General features: G+C 36.8%; 1 protein-coding gene across 1 annotated transcript in view; it reads right to left on the minus strand.

Moving 5' to 3' along the window:
* Positions 1 to 23,120, minus strand: part of LOC150081532 (midasin) — a 1,449,634-nt gene that overhangs the window by 913,671 nt on the left and 512,843 nt on the right. Inside the window, exons 36-38 of the mRNA XM_090380238.1 lie at positions 21,431 to 21,628; positions 7,824 to 7,931; positions 3,941 to 4,048 (exon numbers count right to left, since the gene is read on the minus strand). Of these exons, the coding sequence (XP_090236364.1) occupies positions 3,941 to 4,048; positions 7,824 to 7,931; positions 21,431 to 21,628 (414 nt within the window). The remainder of the gene's footprint in view (positions 1 to 3,940; positions 4,049 to 7,823; positions 7,932 to 21,430; positions 21,629 to 23,120) is intronic.

The following is a 23,120-nucleotide window of genomic DNA, read 5'->3' on the forward strand; positions in this document are numbered from 1 at the left end:
GATATGAACATTATGAAGCCCAACATGGATTTTAAAGCAGAAAAACCAACCATAACAGGCTGGAAATATTTCTTTAGTCTCCTCCTCCTCTTCATTTTCTTCTTTTTCCTTCAGTGTGTTATAAAGGCTCGTGGCTTTCACTCGAATGATTTTTGACTCAATGGAATTCTCTTTTGATTACAATCTTCAATCCATATTAATAAAAGACTCAATATTAATCAATGGCAAATTTCTTTGCTTAGTTATCACTTTCGTCATGTAAGATGCTGTAGAAATTCTCTGCTGTTTCATTCATTCCATTTTCTTGCGCAATTTTAGCATATGATGCACCATCTTCATGGGCACTTGATAATATCAAGTTTTTTTTTTCCCCTAATGTATGTCATTTACATTTGGTAACTCCACCACTTTCATTACTTTTCCTTTTTGCTCATGATTTCATATTTAAAGGGGGGTAAAAGATAAATTGTGAAATGAAAAGCTATCACGATGTCTCGTCAGGATGGAATTAAGAATACGGAACACTTGCACATTTCTGCTGACTGCCTCAGGGGAGCTATTGATACACGTGCACATAAGACAATAGAGTTGGCACTGCAGCATATACGTATGCATAGCGTATATGTAGAATACATGTCTAGGCTACTGAATGAGTTTTATTATGTACAGTAAATTTTCGACTTAAACTTAATTGAAAATTGTGCTATAGTGAAACCCATGCCGTTTGAAGCCGTCCTAAGCAAGGTATTGCTGTATATATTATATTCACTAGAGTACAACAGTTTACAGTTTCATAAAATCGGTATTATTGCTTTGGCAATTACATTTACTCTGGAATGGAATACTTTATTGGAAAAACAAATTTCTGGGGCCTTTGCAATATACTCTAACTGTTTCCTAATAGCAATGTGTCTGTAAGTGCCCTTACACACTGAGCAACTGAAAATTAAAACAATTACCAGTTTATGCAACCATTAGATTTTTTTAAAATTTCATGTACCAAATGTTGTAATGCTTTTTACACATTACATCTTTATATGAATAATAAATGATTAGTCAAAAATTCTGACAGGTAAGTAAGCCACTGTAAGAAAGTACATTCATTCTGAAAGAGATTGGAATCATTAGCAATTAACTCTATTACAGCACACTATAATCCAGTCACTGACAGAAGACACCAGTTTGTTAACCAATAGGATAATAATAATAGATCCAACAATAAGGTATGCTGAGGGAGCAGAAGCAGTCCCCCAGAGTTCAGTGCTGGGCCCAACGTTGTTTTTTCTGTATTTAATAATGATATTGATGAAGGTGCACCAGGCTTAATATCTAAGTCTGCAGCGATACAAAGAAATAGCAGGGTGGTCAATGACAGTATTCAAAGCATACTACTGCAACAAGATCTATAAAAATTAGGCAATAGTCTGAGAAATGGCAATTTAAGTTTAACATTGACAAATGCAAGGTACTGCATATGGGTAGCAGTAATGCTAGATTAATGTACTAACAACACTCAAGGGGAAAATTTATGCAGTCAGATATGACGTTCTCTGAGCAGTGAGACAGGTTAGGACAGCTCATAGAGTTTTTGTCAATGATATATGGCATGTGCTTATGTAATTAGATTACTTGGTGTAATAAAATTAAAAAGGGGAAAAATGCTAAAAAAAAAAGTCCTAGATTATCACAACTGAAATTTTAATTCTAATAAGAGAATTTTACATAGTTTAATCTACAAAATATTCAATCTTTCAAATTTTGATTTAAAAACAACAACTGTATCAGAAACTCTGAAAAAGTGTTGGATATCTTGTGCAGTGACAATAATCCTCACCTATTGAAGCTAGGAGTGAACACACACACATATGAATATCAAGTTAAATAACTCTAAATGATTAAGTTTGATCTTACTGGAATGCTTTTTTTTTTTTTTTTTTTTTTGGTAGTTGTTCGCACATTGGCTTCTGTGGCCATAATGCACCTCCCAAGGTTTTTTGTGGTACTTTCATCCAAGCCCGAGGTGGGATTCAAACCCGCAACCTTTGGGTTGCCAGGCAGGCATTTTACCCACCCAGCTAGCCCGGTCGGCACTGGAATGCTGTAACACCAGATTTAACACCTTGTGAATGGAGCTACTTATGGGATACCTCTTTCGTAGGATCAATGTATTAGTAGTTGCAAATGATGCAAACCTTCCTGCATCACTCGACCATTCCTCCAAAAATCTGTCTGGACCATCCTTGAATTTATTCAAATTACCCACTTCCACAACAACAGATGGAAGTTTCTTCCAACAATCAACCACCTGCCGGCTGATGGCAAACTTCCACACATCTATTGACAGCATCCCGAATTTAAATTTATGCTCCCTCAGGTGCATAATCTGAGCAGCAGGGAGAATCCCATTAGCATTGAGCTTGCTTAAACAATTCAATACACCTCAATCAGCTCATGCAGGTGCCTAGTCTCCAGATGCTGCAATTTGTAGAAATGAAACCTTTCTTGGTAAGAGCGCCCCTTTGTTCCCCTCACCAATCTCATTGCCCTTCCCTGTACCTATTCCAGCAGATCTACATACTTCTTAAAATGAGGCCTCCAGATCTGTATGCAGTACTCAAGATTTGATCAGACCATTGCCTTATACGATGAGATAATTACTCCTCATCTCTGCTAGCAAAGTTCCTGTATATCACTGACAAAAACACCAGGAACTGTCCTGGCAGCCTGTCTGCACAGCTTGAGAACTTCGTATCTGACTTGACAAATTACCCCAGGTCTTTTTTTATTTTCCACTATCCTGAGTGTACTATACAGTTGGAATGTTAATCTGGGATTACTACCAATATGCAATACCTTGCATTTGTCAATGTAACAACTACATAGAAAGGATCTTGTACTTCAGATGTATTAGTACAGGATCCTATTTTCTTTTAAGGGTTTTTTTTTTTTTCTCCTGTTGATGTCAATAAAGGCAAGCTTATGGCTAAAATTTCTTGTGATGACTTTCGTTTTGGTTGAATAGTTTTGTATGGAATTTATTTCAAATAGGAATGGAAACTATTGTTTAATAGACTACCAACTTCCAATGAGTTCACCATGGATTATGCCCTCACAACTGATTCAATCATATTTAATTGTTTTTCCCAAATCCTAAAAAAAAATTGAACAATAATTAGAGGAAAACATTTACCAGTTATATTCTTGGTTTCTATGAAATTTACTAAATAGTGAGAAGTCTTAAAAATATTACTTACTCCTTACCCCTCCCCTTACCACTTGGTCTGCAATAGAATTATATAAAAAAATTATATAAAAATTTAACAATTATATGAAATATTCTGCACATTTAATTTTATCATCTGTGTAATATAGAAATGGTTGTCAGATATATGCAAGAACAACATTACTGGGTTAATGCTTGGACAGAGTTCTTCAAATTGACTATCAGCATGAACAGATCAGGAATTTTTGAATCCAACATCTGAGCAGACTTGGATCTTATTCGTGGCTAATTTGCTTGAATGGTTCTGTTACTGATAATCAAAAAGGTAATCCCGGTTGACTAAAAATGAGAAAGATTATGCAAGTGCATGGGAGTTAACCTGCAGTGTCTGAAAAGCGTTACTAAATAAGTAAAGAATATCGACAAAAATCTCATAAATATAGTTAACTTAATATTAACCCCCCCAACTGGTAGATAGTCAATAAGGTCTATGGACAAAGGATGCATTCCACAGACTTCTGGAAAACAATACTGCTCCCACATTTGAATCTTCTTGCGTTTAACACTTCAGCTACCTACAATTATATTATTCTGGATTAGAATTGGATTCAGTAGGAAGAATTTAAATATTGTGAATTTCAGGAAAAGAAGTTCCTTCGAAACCAAATCTATATGCAAGACACTAATAAACAACACAAATGCAGTAATTCATATTACCTGATTAGATATCAAAACTTCACACCAACGAAATATATCTCTGAGATTAAGTTCCCAGGGTGCACCTTTCTGTCCCCATTTTCTTAATTCTTGAATCTCTGTAATGAGCTGTTATTAAAGTAAGAAGAAAAAAAAAAAAAAAGGAAAGGGAAAGAAAAAATCAAAGAATTAGCCACAAAACAATCCCTTATTCTAACCTGATAGAGTTACAGAACAATTATACACAGACTGCCACAACTAAAAAATTAAAAACTACATTCTGTTCTACAGTAATAAACCTTTACTGTATACAGGTAAATGAAGCTTTCATTTTATAATTATCCTAAATTAAAATTAAATTAATAGTGCAATGTAAGTACAACACTGCTTCGATAAAGATTATTCAATTTCCAACTCATGTTGTGAGAAACGGTACATGTTGAACAAATTAAAATGCTATACAGAAGCTATAATATGATGCAGGGGATAATACATTTCTCAATAATAAAAAAATTATTATTTCATAAATTTTGGGATATATTAACACAGAAAGGTACAAGTGTTATTGACAACACTATCACAAATCTATCACAAGACAGAGGTAAATTAAATATTATCTAGTTCCTTTTTTTTCTTTAATAAAAAAATTGCTAGATTTAAGCAATACAAGACAAATGAGAACAGGATTGACAAAAAATATTTGTAGGATTACACACAGATATACTATCAGATACACAAAGAGATATACCTAAAACAAAACAGTAGACCCCCTGAACAAATCCAAAAAAAAAAAAAAAAAAAAGAGATGCTTTATATTTACACTAAAGAATACTAATCATCAGGAAAAGAGTGATCTGATTTCTTTTCTTTTCTTTTTTTTTTTTTCTTTATCAAATTTGGTGATAATGTTAAGAGAGATTATAAGAATAAATGATTAAAATAAGCTTTATTTGAGAAATACAGTAAACCCCCGCTATTCGCGGTCGCTGATTTAATATAAAATGAAACCTAAAAAAAATGTGAATTTTAAAGTGCTGTGAACATTTTCCGCCATAAAAAAACATGAGCGTGGCTAAAATTATCTTTCCCGGTCAAAACAGCACCAGAGGGTGGGGGGAGAGGTGACAAAATCGCGAGCGTGGATGTTTCTCGCTAATCCTTCAGTATGTGTTATGCGCTTGTCTTGGAAGGTTTCGTCGTTTGCTTTTAATTTATATGCTTATAAATTGAATAAATTTATCAATTTATAAATTGACATGCTTACAAAAGGGATAAATCTACCATTTTGCAGTATTTTCTCGTATGCAACATTTTCTCGTATGAACAGAATTTTTCGAGTGTATTAATGGAAGAAAGTCACTTTATTGTGGACAAGTTCTTTCTAACCAGTACAAAAATATGGCTACGAATAACAAAGGAAATGTGAAAAGATCAAAAGGTGATGACATTCGCGAATAAAATTGAGTTATTAGATAAAATTTCTAATGGTGAAAGTGTCTCCTCAGTGGCGAAACATTATAAAATCAATGAGTCAAGGGTACGATCCATCAAGAAATCGGAAGAAAAAAATCTGCCGTAATATCCATGAAAACGTGCTAATTGCTTCAAAAATTTGCTCTGTAACTCGTGATGTTAAATTAGAAAAAATGGAAAAGGCTTTAAATCTGTGGATAGAAGACCGAACTCAAAATAAAATTCCATTAAGTTCACTCATCATTCATGAAAAGGCAAAACCCCTTTATCAACACTTTAGCGAAAGTCGTGATAGCACTGGCGGGATAAGTGTTTTAGCTAGCAAAGGCGCTGGTTTGAAAGATTTGTTTGAAATTTCTAATAAATATTACATTTAATATTAAATCATTTCTTATTTTCATTTCGATGCCATATGTTTGCATTTCACTATGTCCTGGCTATGTACATAGTCATATTATGAAAGTACATATAATACATACATGGATAAAATTTTAGACTAGTTTTTCTTATATATTTCATACTTTGGAATGGATCCCCTTTATTACTATGGGAGCCATAACTCAGTATTCGCGTTTTCGGTATTCGCCGCATTTCTCAGGAACGTAACCCCCGCGAATAGCGGGGGTTTACTGTAAATGCAAAATGTTTACATTCTTGAAAATCGTTATCAGGTGTGATCCTCATATACACAAATAACAGCACTTACTCTGGCATGCCTTCAGCTGAAAAGGAGGTGGATGTCATTTTTTCAAGATGTCATTCCAAACCTATTCCATTTGAGCTTTCAACTGAGGGAGGCGCCTCCGTAGCCAGGTGGGAAGGAGCAGCAGTGCGTAGCACACGCTTCTTGATTAGACCAGGGTTCGAACCCGTCACCACCAAATACAGAGGATGCGGAAAGGTCAGGGAATGACCACTGCATATTCCCGGAGCAATATGGCCTTAGTTGCCAATGCTCCTAAAAACCAAATAACAACAACAACAACAACAACAACAACAACAACTGAGGGATGAAAAGTGCAGATATTAAATTTGAGATAAGGCATCTTTCAATCATGTCCCACATGTGTCCACAATTGAGGGCAGATCTCGTGATCTCACAGGCCATAGGAGGGAATTCACATCTTGAAAAGCATCAATGTTCAAGACATGAATGGTAGTGATATGTGGAGGGGCACCAACATGTTGGGATGACCAGTGGGGGATCACATCAATTTCTTGCACAACATTTTCTCGTATGCAACAATTTGGTGAAAGACAATTTGTGGCTACTACAATTAGGTGTATCGCCCAGATCAGATATTAAATGTTATGGTGACTTAGAAAGGAGGAATGCAGAAATTGAAGAATAATAATAATAATACATTTTTTATTCCATTCTTTTATTTTTATTCTTCTTTTTTCTTTTCTTTATTATTTTCTTTATTCTTTATTATTTTCTTTATCTTCTTTCTTTATTCTTTTATTTTTTTCTCCAACACTTAAACTATCATCCCACTCCTTTCCAATAAAAACTTCCAGAGTGTTTTTTGCATAATATCACCTATTTACCCCCACTTACTACTTTTTCCATCCCTTCTCAATATTTCTCATGGAAATACTAATGTACTTTGTTTTTGCCCCCCTGCTGTACCTTGATGCAAGTGACAGCATTCCATTTGCCCCTAACTCCAGCTACAAGGCTCTTACTTTGATGTCCTGCCCTCTTGTATCACTCAAGTCGCCATCTTCACCTCAATATCCTTATTTACAGACTAATCCCTGGTCTGACAAATCAGCACAGTCTACTTCTAACAAGTTCTTCCACCATCTATATGTGTTATTTTCATCACTACTACTTTTACCAGCCCTTCCATACAATCAGGAGTAAACTTGTTTATGCATTAAGTGACTGCCTGTGACTTCTCAGCTTGTTCCCAAGCTAAAAACCATATTATATATCTACAGAGAATTTTGTTTGTGGCCCTTACATTTTCCCTTTATGTTTATAGCCTATGGAAGTATAGGATTTAAAAATAATAATTAGTAACAAACTTATATGTAAGATCTGCATTTTACAGCTAAATATAATTCTCACAGTTCTTACAACATTATTAAGATTGGAGTAATAGAATGCTGTAAAAAACTTATATTGTAAAATTATAAATAATACATATCATTAAATAATACACATCATCAAGGCACAAGTACAGAAATTCATCACATTCTCAATATCCCTAATCCAACTATATAACAAATATTATTTTAATGCAGCCTCACTGACACTATATATTGTTTTTTGTTTGTGAGGTTAGTCAGCTGAAGTAGATACAACTAATCCTTCCTTATAAAATATACTGATACCAAGGACAATCAGCCCTGCATTAATAAACATCTTAAATTATAATAAATCAGTCAAATTTAAAAAAAAAAATTTAAAACATTAGCATACCTTTTCATTAAAGGCTACCATCTTTTTAATAACATCACCAGGAATAGAAGAATATATGCTTCTTGAAATGAATTCTAAATCACAAGATGAAAGTGGCTCTATATACACCTAATGGAGTAAATAAAATTATTTTTATTGTTAAGGAAAATGTAATCATTTCGCATAACTTACTTTCTTAAGGCCAGAATAAAAATACTAATATACCTTAGAAACTAAAAAATAAGTGTTCAGCAGATATATGTTAAGAAAATTAAATATATTCAGGGAGTGGACAAAACAGTGGACACACCATGGTGATATGCACATATGCAACAGGTATGCACTTATACGGTGTTGGGCCACCATTTGCTTTTAAAACTGCTTGTATTCTACATGGAATATATTCAAATAAATCTTGAACTGTCTTAATAGGACTACTGGACCATTCTTCATAGAGCAATATTTCAAGTTCCTTGAGTGATGAAGGTGGAGAAAATCTGCTTTTCACTCACCTCTCCAAATATGTCCACAGTGGCTCAATAATGTTTAAGTCAGTTGATTCTGCAGATGATGAGAGATGTTCAGCTTCAGTTTCATGGACCCCCAAACCAAGAATGGACAAATCTGGCAGAGTTTATTTATAAAAATAAAAAAAAAAAAAAAAACTATTTTAAAAACAATCTGAATAAAATCTGAAGATCTTGTTTATCATAATTTTTGACATAGGGTATTAGGTCTAAGGCTTACACTACCGGGATTTTGAATACCGGGATCCCAGTCATTTTTTTCCAGTATTGATACAAAAAAATACCGGTTTTTCGGTACTAATTAAAAAACAAAATTGTTTATAATTTAATCACATAAAGGTTATAAAATCACCCTTGTGATTATGACATCATTATCTCTACTAGCAAATGTTTGATAAATCATCAATAGGACACCATGCAACATTGCAGCCAGTCCACAATTCTCGGACAACTTCATGACTGACCGTATCGTAACTCCCAAGTCCCGTTCCTCCACTACTGACTTTAGTTCAACTCCACCAAGTGTATAAGTTATTTTGGGGTTGTTGTTCTCCAGGTGTAAGACCCTGCATTTTGCTGAATTAAAGCATATAGCTGCCACTTTTCTGACTATCCCAGAAATTTATCTAGGTCACTCAGAAGCAGCCCTGCTTGATGGCAATCATTAACTACTCTACTGATCTTTACATAATCTGCGAGTTCAGACCTCACACCCTCCATCCCTTCACATAGATGTCATTTAAGATAATTAAAAACAACAGTGGTCCCAATACTGATCCTTGGGGAACCCCACTCCTTACATTAACCCAATCTGAGGAATAACTATTTATCACAACCTTCTGCCTGGTGCCCTCAAGCCATCGTGCTATTCCATCTAAGGATTTTCCCTATGATTCCAGCCTGCTCCAACTTAAAAAGTAATCATGCATGTGGGACTGAGTCAAATGCTTTGCTGAAATCCAAATAAATGATGTTGAAATTATTCCCTAAATCCAGCTCACGAGTGACCTGTCAAAATGGCAATCCAATGGAATCACTCCTGTCCATTGATGCTCTCATAACTGGTTCAATGCACTAACTTGCAGCCTCCTTTAAGATTATGGGGTATATGCCATCAACCACAAGAGCCTTACTTGCCTGTAGGTACGAAAGTTCTCATTAAATAATCATTTGAAATTTCAACATCATTAATTAAATTTTTTTCAACTTCACTTCCATAATATCTCATTGACACAAAGGGTTTTTTTTAATGTAAATATCGATGCAAAGTAACTGTCGAGTTCATCTGCAAATTCAGCTATATTATTTAACACTATCCCACGTCCATTACATAAGGGTCCAATCTGATTTGTCCTTCTGTTCTTTGCATTTATATATTCTTTAAATATATAAATGCAAAGAATTCCTTCAATGCACACTTCGGTCTCTCCCAGACTCAGTAAAGATACTATAGTGAAAATTATACTTCACTTAATAAAACGTCTTTCTCCTTCAGAAAATGATGAACATAATTCAACCATGGAAGACCAACGCGAAACACAACATCAGTGTTCCGCAAATTCTTTTCAAAATAAGAAATTGGCTGACTCCAATGAGATTTTAAAAGATGAACTTGAGTTGGAAATTAATCAAATACTTTTAACTATTTTTGCTAAAAAAGTTCAAAGCCTAGAAAATATGAACCGAGACTGTCTTCGATTATCTCAATACGATAGTACCAGAATAGAATCCGAAAGGGCTTTTTCTGCCGCTAATCAAATACTGTATGTTCTGCCAAATTCATCTGATGCTCTATTGATCTTCATATTCCACTAATCAATTGGCAATCTTTGAATTCCTTTCTTTGAAACTCGATCCCCCACCCCCCTCAAGTCCCACTCTCTTCACAGAAATTTAATTTTCTTTGATCCATTTTAAACGATCATACTATTGATTGCTTATGTTTCCTAAGAGCTCACTTTATTCGGACAGATAGTATGCCTGCTTAAACATAACTAAACTTTGCAGTAACAATACGTATTTTTTTGTTTTTAGAATAACTGTATTGGAATGAGTTTTTTCAGAATATTTAGTATTGCAATAAAAGTTTATTTAAAACATGAATTCAAGTAATTACAGTACTTGTTTTTTAATTACTTTATTGCACATAATTGTCATCAAAATTTATTGAGAAAAACGTTTGTTTTTGGAATACCAGTATCCCGGTATCGTAAGCCCTAATTAGCTCCCAATGTTTTTTTTTTTTGTTTCTGTTTGGGTGTTTTCCTTTTAATAGATCACAGATATGTAAGAGAGGAATTATTCAGCACATGGCACAAACTAACAGTAATTCCAAATGAAGTGCATGAAGAATATTTCCAGAAGCAGTGTATACAGTATCAAGGAAACTACTTTGATTAACAAGTTCTTCCACCATCTGTATGTGTAATTTCCATCCCTACTACTTTTACCAGCCCTTCCACACCATCAGGAGTAAACATGTTTATGCATTAAGTGACTGCTGAAGCTTCCCAGCTTGCTACTAGGCTAAAAAACCGTATTATATATTGACAGAGAATTTTGTTTGAATCTGAATAGCCAGTAAGTTTTATTATCTCCCAAATATTAGTTCAAGTCACCAAATTTTTTGGAACTAATATATGATTAGACCTTGTACCTAAGCGTGTAGCACTCTGTCATTTGGAATATTGTTCTTGCATTCCCATATTGTATTGTAAATGTCAACTATCAGACAGATGCCTGCCATTGAGCCCATACGTGTTGCACCCTTCGCTCACTACGAATACCCACCTTGCATAATCTCATATCTAGGAAATAAACTCATATTTTTTTTTTTTTTCTACTTCTGTTGAAGAAGAGAGCTGACGCCCTCGAAAGCTCCAGGTTTTTAGCGCTTTTAATTTTATATTTTAGCTTATTTTATTGTAAATGATCTTTTATTACAGTTTTTAGTATTCCGCAATATGCAATCATTGTAAATAATTTGTTTTTGATTTTATATTATTATTTTTATATTATTTGTAAAATTTTAGTTACAGTAAAATTTTATTCATGGTCGGTGTATGAGTTTATTTCCTAGATATGAGTTTTCCCGACTTCAGAGGCCTCTTTCAGGATACCTTGCATAATCCTTTGCAGTTCCATCAGCAAGAGGTAGTCTGACCTGTGAGCAACTGACAAGACATGCCATTTCCGAAGTTGAAGCACCTGAACACGAGCTCCCGTAATCATGCCCTTTTGAAACTCCGCGACATCTTTACCATATCCCATAACTGCTACCTTTTCACTTTGACTTGCACAACTAGATGCAAATTACTACTGCTCAATAGTACAAAGCTGTTCAGCTTTTTATATTGCAAGCTATGGAGCACAGTCCATTACGGATGGGTAGTCACAATTAGGGATCACTGAGTGTATATATACACATAGTCGATTCTGCTTATTTGGGACACATCGGGACTAGTGCATCTTGCCCCGATTAAGCGGCTGACCCAATTATCCGAAGTTTCACATAAACAGTTAAAAATACAGTGGACCCCCCCCACTTTACAATTAAATGTTACAATGGATTCACCATAGTAAAGTACCGTTCACTATATGATGAGCAGTAAGTGCCGGTCATTGTGATCACGTTCGTGAATTGAATTTTAATTCCATTAAACAGCAATTGAGGAATATTATCCATAGGCTATAAAAGTAAAGATATATTAACCACAAATTTAACCCTTTATTACCTTACCAATTAAATGATACATGAAAATCTGAAGAATATATGTGATAATCGGAATAATTAATACGAACTGTAATATGTACATACCAACTAGTTGACATTTCTGTTCACTGACATTTGGGGGTGGGGACTAAAATTTAAAACAGTAAAAAGATAAGCAATCAATAACAAAGAACACGGCACACACAAATCGCAAGTGAGAATGGAGTCACAAGTTACGAACATTTAAAAATAGGAATGAAGAGAAGATTCTGAAAATTTATTTTTTTACGTGATTGAAGATTCCATGGAAGTGTAAACACATTTCACCATAATAACCCACAGAATTCCACCTGTTGGTATTATCGCAAATTCAACAGGATCGAGTTTACTATCCGTTTATGATAGATTGTGCTAATAGAAAAGCCCAATTAACAAGAGACTGCTAATTGTTTTTTTTGTTTTATGGCTGTGACCTCCAGAAATCCAACTGAATGGTGTTAGTAGTAGTAGTAGTGGCATGTGATGCAAGAAAGCAAGTGTATGAGCTTATGCAGCATCAGCCAAAAAAAAAAAAAATCACACCATTGCCTACAAATGCCTGTCCAGTTCCTCCTTAAATTTATTCAACCTATCAACTTCCACAACGACAGATGGAAGTTTGTTCCATCAATTAACCACCCGCTGGCTAAAGGCAAATTTCCGCACATCTATTCTACATCTGTCTTTTTTTAATTTGAATTTATGCCCCCTTAGGTTCATAATCTGAACAAGTGGAAGGATCCCATCAGAATTCAGCATTCTCAACCCATTCAAGGCCTTATACAACTCAATCAAATCACCGCGCAGGTGCCTAGTCTCCAGCCACTGCAATTTGCAGAACTTAAACCTCTCTTGATAAGAGGATCCCTTCATTCCCCTCACCAATCTTGTTGCCCTTCTCTGTACACGCTCAAGTAAATCTACATCCTTCCTAAAATGAGGCCTCCAGACCTGTACGCAGTACTCAAGGCGTGGCCTGACCATTGCCTTATACAGAGGGATAATCACCTCCTTTTCCCTGCTAGCAAAATTCCTATATATCATTGACAAAACCCCATGACCTGCCCTGGCAGCCTGTCTGCATTGCTTAGAAAACTTCATATCTGACTGCACAATTACTCCCAGGTCTTTTTCATTTTCTACCACCTTAAGTGTAGTACCACACAGTTGGTACGTTTCTCTGGGGTTACTTCTACCCATATGCAGTACTTTGCATTTGTCAAGGTTAAACTTCAGTTGCCACTTCTTAGCCCATCTGCCCAAATTATCTAGATCCTGTTGCAGTAGCACACTGCCATTACTGTCATTAACAACCCTGCCAACCTTTGTATCATCTGCAAACTTCAACATTAAGCCTGATATACCTTCATCAATATCATTGATAAATATACAAAACAACAGTGGACCTAACACCGAACCCTGTGGGACTCCACTAATAAGATTAGTCCACGAAGAGCAGCACCCATTGATTACCACCCTCCGTCTTCTCCCACTCAACCACCCTTTTATCCATTGTAGCAACTTACCCTTAATACCATTCTGCTCCAATTTGTACAATAGTCTTCATGCGCAACAGAGTCAAAAACTTTTCTGAAATCCAAATATATGATATCAAAATTATTTTTTGCAACCAGTTCCTTTGTAACCACATCATAATATCCTATCAAATTTGTCAGACAAGACTTTCCCTTAACAAACCCATTCTGTGTCTGAATTATTGCTGCAGTCTTATCTAGATGATCCTACAATGCATCTTTAACCAGTGACTCCATTATTTTACCCAGAACAGAAGTTAAACTAACTGGTCTGTAATTACTCGTGTCACCCTTCGATCCCACCCCTTTGTGAATTGGTGATACATTTGCACATCTCCAGTCCTTGGGAACCTCCCCTAAGTCCAAGGATGCTCTCATAATTATGGCTAAGGGCTTGCTTAGTTGCTTTGCCGCCTCCTTTAATATAACTGGATTGATCCCATCCACCCCAGGTGCTTTTCTTATGTTTAACTTGAACAATTTCTCCTCCACTTTGCTTTCAGTTATTCCAAAATCATTAAGTATCCTGCTACAATTTGATAACCTTCTGCCATTTTCAAACCTTAATAATTCCTCATGTGTGAATGTAGATGCAAAATACTTATTCAGTTTTTTTGCTATCTGAGCAGGATCATCAACAGTCGAACCATCGATGTCAAGTGGACCAATCAGATTCATCCCCTTCCTTTTAGAGTTTATATAAGTAAAGAAATCCTTGCTGTTTTTCTTAGCATCTTTTGCCAAGGATTTCTCGTAATCTGCCTTGGGCTTCTGAGTCGCTTGATAATTTATATGCATCCCATGCATTTTTATTGTCTGTTATGAGTTTCATTAGTTCATTAAATAACCATTTAGGCCTAAACCTTGAACAATATTTCTTAATAGGTATGAAACTTTTAGTAGCATCCACGATTAATTCCTTGAATGCTTCCCACTTAGAATTTACGGTTGGTAACATCATCAGTTTACCTTATGTTGGTCGGAGACAAATGTAGGGTAATCTCCAGTGCTGCAGTCTCCTGCCCTGATTAAACGGCAATGTTGTCCCAATTAAGTGAAGTAAACACTGGCCATTTTCTCGATTGGGTTCTGTTTGCCTCAAATAAACAGTTGCCCCGATTAACCAGTGGCCCAAATAATCGGAATCCACTGTATATATAATTTTTAAAAAATTATAAAAAAAAAAAAAAAAAAAAAATTTATATATATAATAAGCAGAAATGGGTGTGCATTTTAAATTGTACATATTTAACAGTTTTAAAATCGAAAGTGAATGAGGCTAATAGCCTCATCTTTATATATTATGCCTACAACAATTTTATTTCTTTAATTTTCAACCAAGCTGGTAATTTTTTTCTTTTTTAAAGATAATAGGTAAAAAAAAAAAAAAAAAAACAGCATATTTTTATACATTTAATGTTTTTTATTAAAAACTAAAAAAAGGTTACACACAATTATTGCAATCCATTAAGAAAAGATGAATATTAGTATATTCCAAACAGAACTGAAAACGCCCATAAACTTCTGAAAATTAAAAAGAAAGTTTTCACCTCTCGGATGAAGCACCGCCAGCTTAGCATATTCCAAACAGAATTCAAAATACTCCAACTTCTTCTGAAAATTAATTTTCACCTATCGGGTGAATGGCCAACTAAGGTTAAGAAAAACCATTGTTACAGACTAAAAATGTGGAGTGGTTGATGAGCAGTCAGAGTAAGTATGAGATGTTCTAGCTGGGTAAAATAAAATAGATATCTTGCATAACATAGAAAATGATTTATGATCGTGTGTTTATTATATTGCAATTAAAAATGTCTACAAAACATTAATTTGAGGAACTGAAACTGAGAAATAAATTGGATTCAAAATATATACATTGACCATCCCACATTTTCTAAGAAAAATTCACTGCACAATACTAATTTTTCCCTTAGTATAAAAGTTACGAGATTTTTGTAATAAAGTTTTATGCCCTAATTAGGAAAAATACTTTTACACTCTAAGAGAAATGATGAACAATGTTATGAAGCAACAATAAAATAGTACTCTTTATTAACAGAAAAATTTTAATTTCTTAAAAAAAAAAAAAAAAAACCAGGTAAAGCAATATCTGGTACATTTCATTACATTTAATAGTTATTAATGCTTAATAAAGTCAATTAATTAAAGATTTTTGTTAAAAAAAATCATTATTCTATTTGATAGAATAAATTATATTATTCTATTTGATTTGATTTGGATTTTATTGGCGCATTAGCAACTAAGGCTATAATGCGCCAAGACCAGGTAATATATAAAAATTTAACATATCAGTGACCTAATTAATTAGGCCACCATGTCCAGATATATAATAACAAATATAAAAAAGATAAATCAATAAAAGAAATAACAATAACATGTAAATTTTAAATACGATTAAAAACCTTTATTCATTTATAAAAGCTAAAAATAGCAGACACATTGTCATTGCCGAATAAAATCTGACTGAGTGCATAAGGCTCAGTCAGATGATTAAAAGCGGTAAAACGGATATTGCTAAAATCTGGACATTCAATTAATATGTGTCTCATGGATAAAACTGTGCCACAGGACTCACACATAGGAGGGTCATCAGCCCTCAGCAAAAACGAATGAGTCAAATGACTATGTCCTATGCGAGTCCGGGCGAGAACAACTTCCTCCTTACGATTCCTGCGCAGACTAGACCGCCACAGTTCAATTACAGGCTTTATACGATATAATTTATTCGTAGTCTGTCTATTCCAAGAATCCTGCCATTGGGAGTGTATCTTCATGTGTATTATTTGCTGTAGTCTGTATAGGGGACTAACAGGCAGCAATTATTATTGGGAATTGCTGATTTGGCTGCGGTGTCAGCCAAATCATTTCCACTAATCCCAACGTGGCTAGGAATCCAGGAGAAGCAGATATCATATTCATGTTCACAGAGGAAGTGAATCTTCTGCTGAATGCTAGACAGAACTGGATGAGAATTATATCTCACAGTTATTAAAGCCTGTAAAACGCTGAGAGAATCAGAATATAAAATGAACCGTTGGTATTGGCATTTACTAATGTGATCCAAGGCTAACTCTATAGCATGCAGCTCTGCAGTAAATATGCTGCATTCAGAGGGAATCTGCTCCGATGCAGTGCTGTCTGTAAAGACAGTGGCAGATCCCACATAAGATGCCGACTTCGAACTGTCTGTGTAAACTGGCGCAAAGTCAGAATGTTCAGCTCAGTGTGCTGAATAAAGCTGCAGGTAGACAGATGATGGAGTGTCTGACTTTCCCCAATTTCTAAGGGAGAAGTCACATGTTGGAACATGAGCATGCCAGGGTGGAAGGGGTTGCTTTGGTGTTTGGGCAACCTTGTCTACCTTGATATTAACTTCTTTGAGTAGCTCTTGGAGATGAATACCAAAAGGACGACTGGCAGTCTTACTGGTATTGTACAAATTTTCCCATCGTGGCTCAAAAACGAATGGCCACATAGGATGGTCTGGCAGGGATTTCAGTTTTAAGACGTACTTTAGAGAAAACTGCTTACGTCGAAGTGATAACGGTGGTTCATTTGCTTCGACATATAAGCTCTGGACAGGAGATGTTTGAAATGCTCCAGTAGCGATACGGAGAGCCTGATGATGGACAGGATCCAGCCATCGAAGTACACTGTCTCTGGCCGAATTGTATACCAGGGACCCGTAATCTAGTCTGGATCGTACAAGTGCACGATAGATGCGTAGTAGGGTGCATCGATCCGCACCCCAAGATGTTGAGGACAGAGAGCGCAGAATATTCAGCCCTCTTGTGCACTTTGTGCGGAGTTGACGGATGTGATCCAGAAAAGTTAGCTTTTTATCGAATACGAGTCCCAAGAATTTTGTGTCCGCTGCTACTGGAATAGCATTTTGTCTGAGCCTTAATTCAGGGTCAGGGTCAGGATGAAGATTACGCTTACGACAAAAGTGTACGCAAACGATCTTTTCTGGCGAGAACCTGAAGCCATTAGCAAGTGCCCAGGAGTTGAGGCTATCAATGGCTTTCTGCAGTTGTCTTTCAATAACCCTCATGTTGCATGACTGACAAAATATGCTAAAGTCATCAACATAGAGGGCACTGTTTACAGTTGGAGGAAGTTGTTCTGTGATGGAATTTTACTTTGATGGCAAAAAGCGTGACACTTAATACTGATCCTTGTGGTACTCCCTCCTCTTGGCTGAAGGAACGAGAGAGTGAGGATCCCACACGAACTTGGAAAGATCGATTGGCTAAAAAGTTTTGAATAAAAAAGGGGAGATGCCCTCTTAGGCCTAGGCTATGCAAATCTTTTAAGATGCCAAATCTCCAAGTTGTGTCATACGCTTTCTCCATGTCAAAGAACACCGACACCAAGTGTTCGCGTTTTAGGAAAGCATCTCGGATGGATGTTTCCAGTCTAATAAGATGGTCCAAAGTGGACCGGTCCCTTCGGAAGCCGCACTGGATGTTGGAGAGAAGGTCATTTGATTCTAAGTACCATATTCTTCTTCTTCTTTGGTCCTTAGCTGGCAGCTGGGGGAGGCAGTTGGCCACGCAACCAGTATGCTGCTGTAGGTGCCGCAGGGTTTCGGACTTGCTCTGTGATGTTCTTCCATACCTTACGATCCATGGCTTCAGTCCTGGCCTGGTTAAGGTCGAGACGTCGGCTCTTCAAGTCGTCTTCCACTTGCTTGGCCCACGTTTTCCTAGGCGCGGTCCGTTGGATGCTCCATTGGGTGGGTCGTTGTCTCCAAAGGAGTGTGGATGGTATTCTGTTCGTGCCCATTCTACATACGTGGCCAAACCATCTGAGCCTTCGCTTCTGGATTTGGTCGGCAATGGTTGGTTGCTGTTGGCATCTGGCGCGGATGGTATCATTAGTGATGCGGTCGCGAAGAGAGATGCCCAAGATCTGCCGCAGGCATCGCATTTGGAATACCTCAAGTTTGTTCAAATCTAACTTGAGACAAATCCATGTTTCCGATCCGTAAAGAAGAATGGGCAGGATCAAAGTCCGGAAGAGTCGGATTTTAGTCTTTGTGGAAATGTTGGTCCTCTTCCATAGACACCATTTGAACGAGGCGAACGCAGTGGCCGCCTGTCCAATTCTGCTGTGGATTTCCATGGTGGATGCAACTTTCTTCTCCTGGACCAGCGACCCAAGGTATTTAAAGTCCTGCACTTGCTCGATCTGGACGCCTTCGAGATAGATGGTGGTTTGCGACCCATCTGTTGTCAGGGCCTTTGTCTTACCAGCATTGATCTTCAAACCGTATGGCCGGGCAATGCGGGCAATGTCGTAGAGGATGTCCGTGGCTTCAGTGTCGTTACCGGCAAGGATAGCACTATCATCAGCAAACATCAGGTCAGTCACATAGTGATCCTTGTCATATTGTATGCCCTGTCTGTTTCTGAATGCTTGCCTCATAATGGTGTCGACCACGATGTTGAAAAGCAATGGGGAGGCTACATCCCCTTGGCTGACTCCAGTTTGGATGGTAAATTCCTCAGATAAATCGTTCTGGATGCGCACCTGGCTGGTTAAACCGTTGTATGCAGTTTGGAGGAGTGTGATGACTTTTCGAGGTACACGTTCAACCTCTAGTAGTTTCCATAAGGCAGGCCGGTGGACACAGTCGAAAGCAGACTTAAAGTCAATGAAAACAATGACGGTTCGCTGTCCACACCGGATCCTCTCCTCCATCAGCTGACGAATGGCAAAGATTTGATCACAGCATCCTCGCCCGGGTCTAAATCCTGCCTGTTCTTCTCGACTGGTTTGCTCGCGATGTTTTTGCAGTCTTGACTGGATGATCTTCATAAAGACCTTTCCGATGATGGAAAGGAGGCTGATGCCACGGTAGTTCTTGCAGTCCCGGTTATCACCTTTCTTGTGGATCGGTACGATAATGGCTTTCCTCCATGTTAACGGAATTTGTTCAGTGCACCAGATGGTTTTGAGGAGTGCGTGTAGTCGGCGAAGCAGTACATCTCCCCCGGCTTTGATCGCTTCTGTGGTGACTTGGTCCACTCCTGGTGCCCTGCCATTCTTCAGGGATTGTATGGCTGCTTTCACTTCTTCTACTGTAGGCTCAACATCGACCATGGAGACCTCAGGGGGGTCGATCGAGAGTGCTGTTGCTGGCGGTCCCTGAGGTGGGTCGTGATTATACAAAGCTTTGAAGAATTCACTCCACCGTTGCAGGCGTTCGGATGGTGATCGCATGAAGGTCCCATCAGCATTCTTGATGTTGTCACTAGTCAATTTGGTCTTTCCACTCAGACATCTGAGGGTGCGGTAGAGAGTGCGGTACTCATTTTTGGATGCCGCCACTTCAAGATCCTCTACCACTTGGTTCCAGTATGCTTCTCTTTCTGCTGTCATTCTTTGTCGGACTTCTCGGTTTAGCTGCCGGTACCGTTCAAAGTCGACCAACTTTGCCTGTTTCCGTTTGTCCACGAGGTCGAGGCACTCGTCTGATATCCATGGTTGCGTTCGACGTCGGGCAGGTGGACATAGGGGCTTGGCACATTCCAGGATGGCATCAGAGATCTGCTTTTCTTCTTCATTTATATCCTCGGGCACAGCCAGCATCTCGAAGCGGTTGGATAGGGCAATCTGATATGCCTGTTTGTTGGCAGCATTCATTAGCTGCCTCCAGTCCAGCTTGGCTGACCGAGATGATCTTTTTGCATGCCGTAATTTGAGCTGCACCTTAGCCCGGATGAGGTAGTGATCAGATCCGCAATCAGGTCCCCTCATGGCACGAACGTCCATGAGTGATGAGCGAAATCTGGCATTGATCAAAATGTAGTCCAGGATTGCTGAGTCCTTGCCAGATGGATTTCGCCATGTAAGTTGATGTTTTTGAGGGTGCTGGAAATGGCTGTTTCCAATGATCAGGTTGTTAGATGCGGCAAAGGACAACAAACGTAAGCCGTTGTCATTGATCTTCCCATGGCCAAATTTGCCCATTGTTGTTTCCCAACCAGATCTGTCCACGCCAATATGGGCATTAAAGTCCCCTGCGAGGATGATCACTTCTGTCTGCGGAATTGAATCCAGTGTACGTTGGAGCTGGTTGTAGAAGTCATTCTTGGTCGGGTCCAGGCTAGTCTCAGTTGGCGCATAGGCGGAGATAATATGGGTACCATATTAAATGAGAATTAACCATTCTCTCCAGGATTTTTCACAGACAGCTAGTCAGAGCAATAGGACGATAATTGGTAGTGACTTTTGGATCCTTTCCTGGCTTAGCAAAGGCAAGAACAATTGCCTTGCGCTGGGAATCCGGAAACTGCCCTTCAATAAAGATTCTGTTATATAGAAAGAGCAGATAATCCATAGATTTTAGTGAAAGATGTTTAATCATTTCATAATGGATGCCATCTGGTCCAACAGCACTTGCTTTGGAAAGAGTAAGGGCTTTTTTCAGTTCCATTAAACCTTTGAACACGCAGTTTCAAAGGCGAATAAATTTGCTGCTTTTTTTTATGAATTATTACCTGAGAACATTTACATACAATAAAGTCCTCTAATTTAGATTTCTTGCTAATCTGGACTCCTCATTAATCTAAATAGTGAGGTTTTGATGCTACAAAACTGAGCTGTACTCTGCTTTCCCTACACTGGATCACATGTTTTAGTTGGAAGAAATGGCTAATTCGGAAGAAACTGATAAGTTCCAGACTGTCGAAAAAATTACAAGGAAGTCATATGAGACAGAGAGCTTATATTTCATATTTGAAATGATGGATTATAATAGAAAATAAATAATGAAAAATAAAATACCTGTGTAAAACGATTCAAAAATGATCTTGGAAGCCCTTTACGAGCACCTCCCTGCTTATGTGGATTTTGACAGCCAAATATACGAGTGGTTCTTCGTAGAATCTGAAATGTTTTATTTAATTCAGGTACATAGACTTCTCCACGATGATCCAAGCATGCATTAAGTCCTTCTAGTACAGACTGAGAGGCCAAATTCAACTATTTAAAAAAATATATATAAATAAAATAAATAAATATATATATATATATATATATATATATATATATACAATGGATACACATTTAAACCTTTAAAATCATTATAATTTAATTTTATTTAATATAATTCAATGATAGTATATATATATATATATATATATATATATATATATATATATATATATATATATATATATATATATATATATATATATATATATATGCATATACAAACACAGTTATCACTCTTTTAGTCTCTGTAATCAGCCCCATGAAAACAAATTACTGAATAATTTTGTGCAAAGCTGAAAACCTTTCTTATAACTGGTATCACTGACTAGCACTTCTGGCAGATTTTAAGCATAACTCTCTATAAACACATAAGATACAATGGATACACATTTAAACCTTTAAAGATTTAACCTGTTCACAATCTCATATGTTGTAACACTGGCAGATGTGTGTGTGAGGCACACTGGATGCGCAAAATAATAGGAAACTTATAGTGTTAATAATTATACAACAAAGAATAATGCTAAAATACAAGGACTATTTGAAAAGTAAGTAAACAAATGCTTTTAATATGAACAAACACAAATAAAGGCAAATACATAATGTTTCTTTTCTTCTTATTATAGGATGCTCCAAACCTTTTTAATAATCGATTACAAAACCAAAATAGCCCATCCTACTCAAAACACTGAAAATTGAAGTTCACGCAGCTATTCAATTTCTGCATTACAAAGGAATTCCACAAAAATTCATCAGCAACTGAACATGATCCAACATTTTTCAGGTAGCTAGATTAATGTCCACGAAATGTTTGTTTTTGACCAATCAGGTCGATTAATGCCTCACAGTACTGTCATTGTGAGGCATTATTCGTTATTTTATTATTGTGGAAACCTGATGAACTGAAATGTCTAAATTTTGTAAGAGATATCACTACACTCAAGACACAATTGGAAAAGTGCCTACACTCGAGGGTTAACAATACAATAAATAAGTGCATCCGTGTTCCCTCATTATGCATGATTTCATTGTTATTAAATATCTTTTAATGGAAGCATCTCTTTCTTTCTTTATTTTTCAACATATATTGAACTCAAATCTGCTTTTTACTGTGCTGGCATATCAGTGCTCCTCCTACTACTATGTCAGAGACACTTCCACATTTCTGGAAACATGTTCTCATTTTTAATTCTGTATTCTACAATAGACATTCCTAAACTGGAGAAATCAGACCTTCATCTGTAGGGTAAGCACAGGTGTATCACTAGGGGGAGTATTGTCAGGCCTATTATTACAGTTCTGTTTGTTCCTCTGGTACATGGGAGACAAGATATAATTTGCTATACAAATGATATCAAGCTAATTAAACATATTGGCTTTAGTGATAATGAATATCTCATCACAACCAGTCTGTCAGACAAAACTGTGTTTAAGCATATTTACACCACTCTGGGTGGCTATGTCTCAAGCCAGCACTGTC

Source organism: Mastigoproctus giganteus, chromosome 8, assembly GCF_048544385.1.
Source record: "Mastigoproctus giganteus isolate SK-2022 chromosome 8, ASM4854438v1, whole genome shotgun sequence".
In the NCBI taxonomy this organism is placed as follows: domain Eukaryota; kingdom Metazoa; phylum Arthropoda; class Arachnida; order Uropygi; family Thelyphonidae; genus Mastigoproctus; species Mastigoproctus giganteus.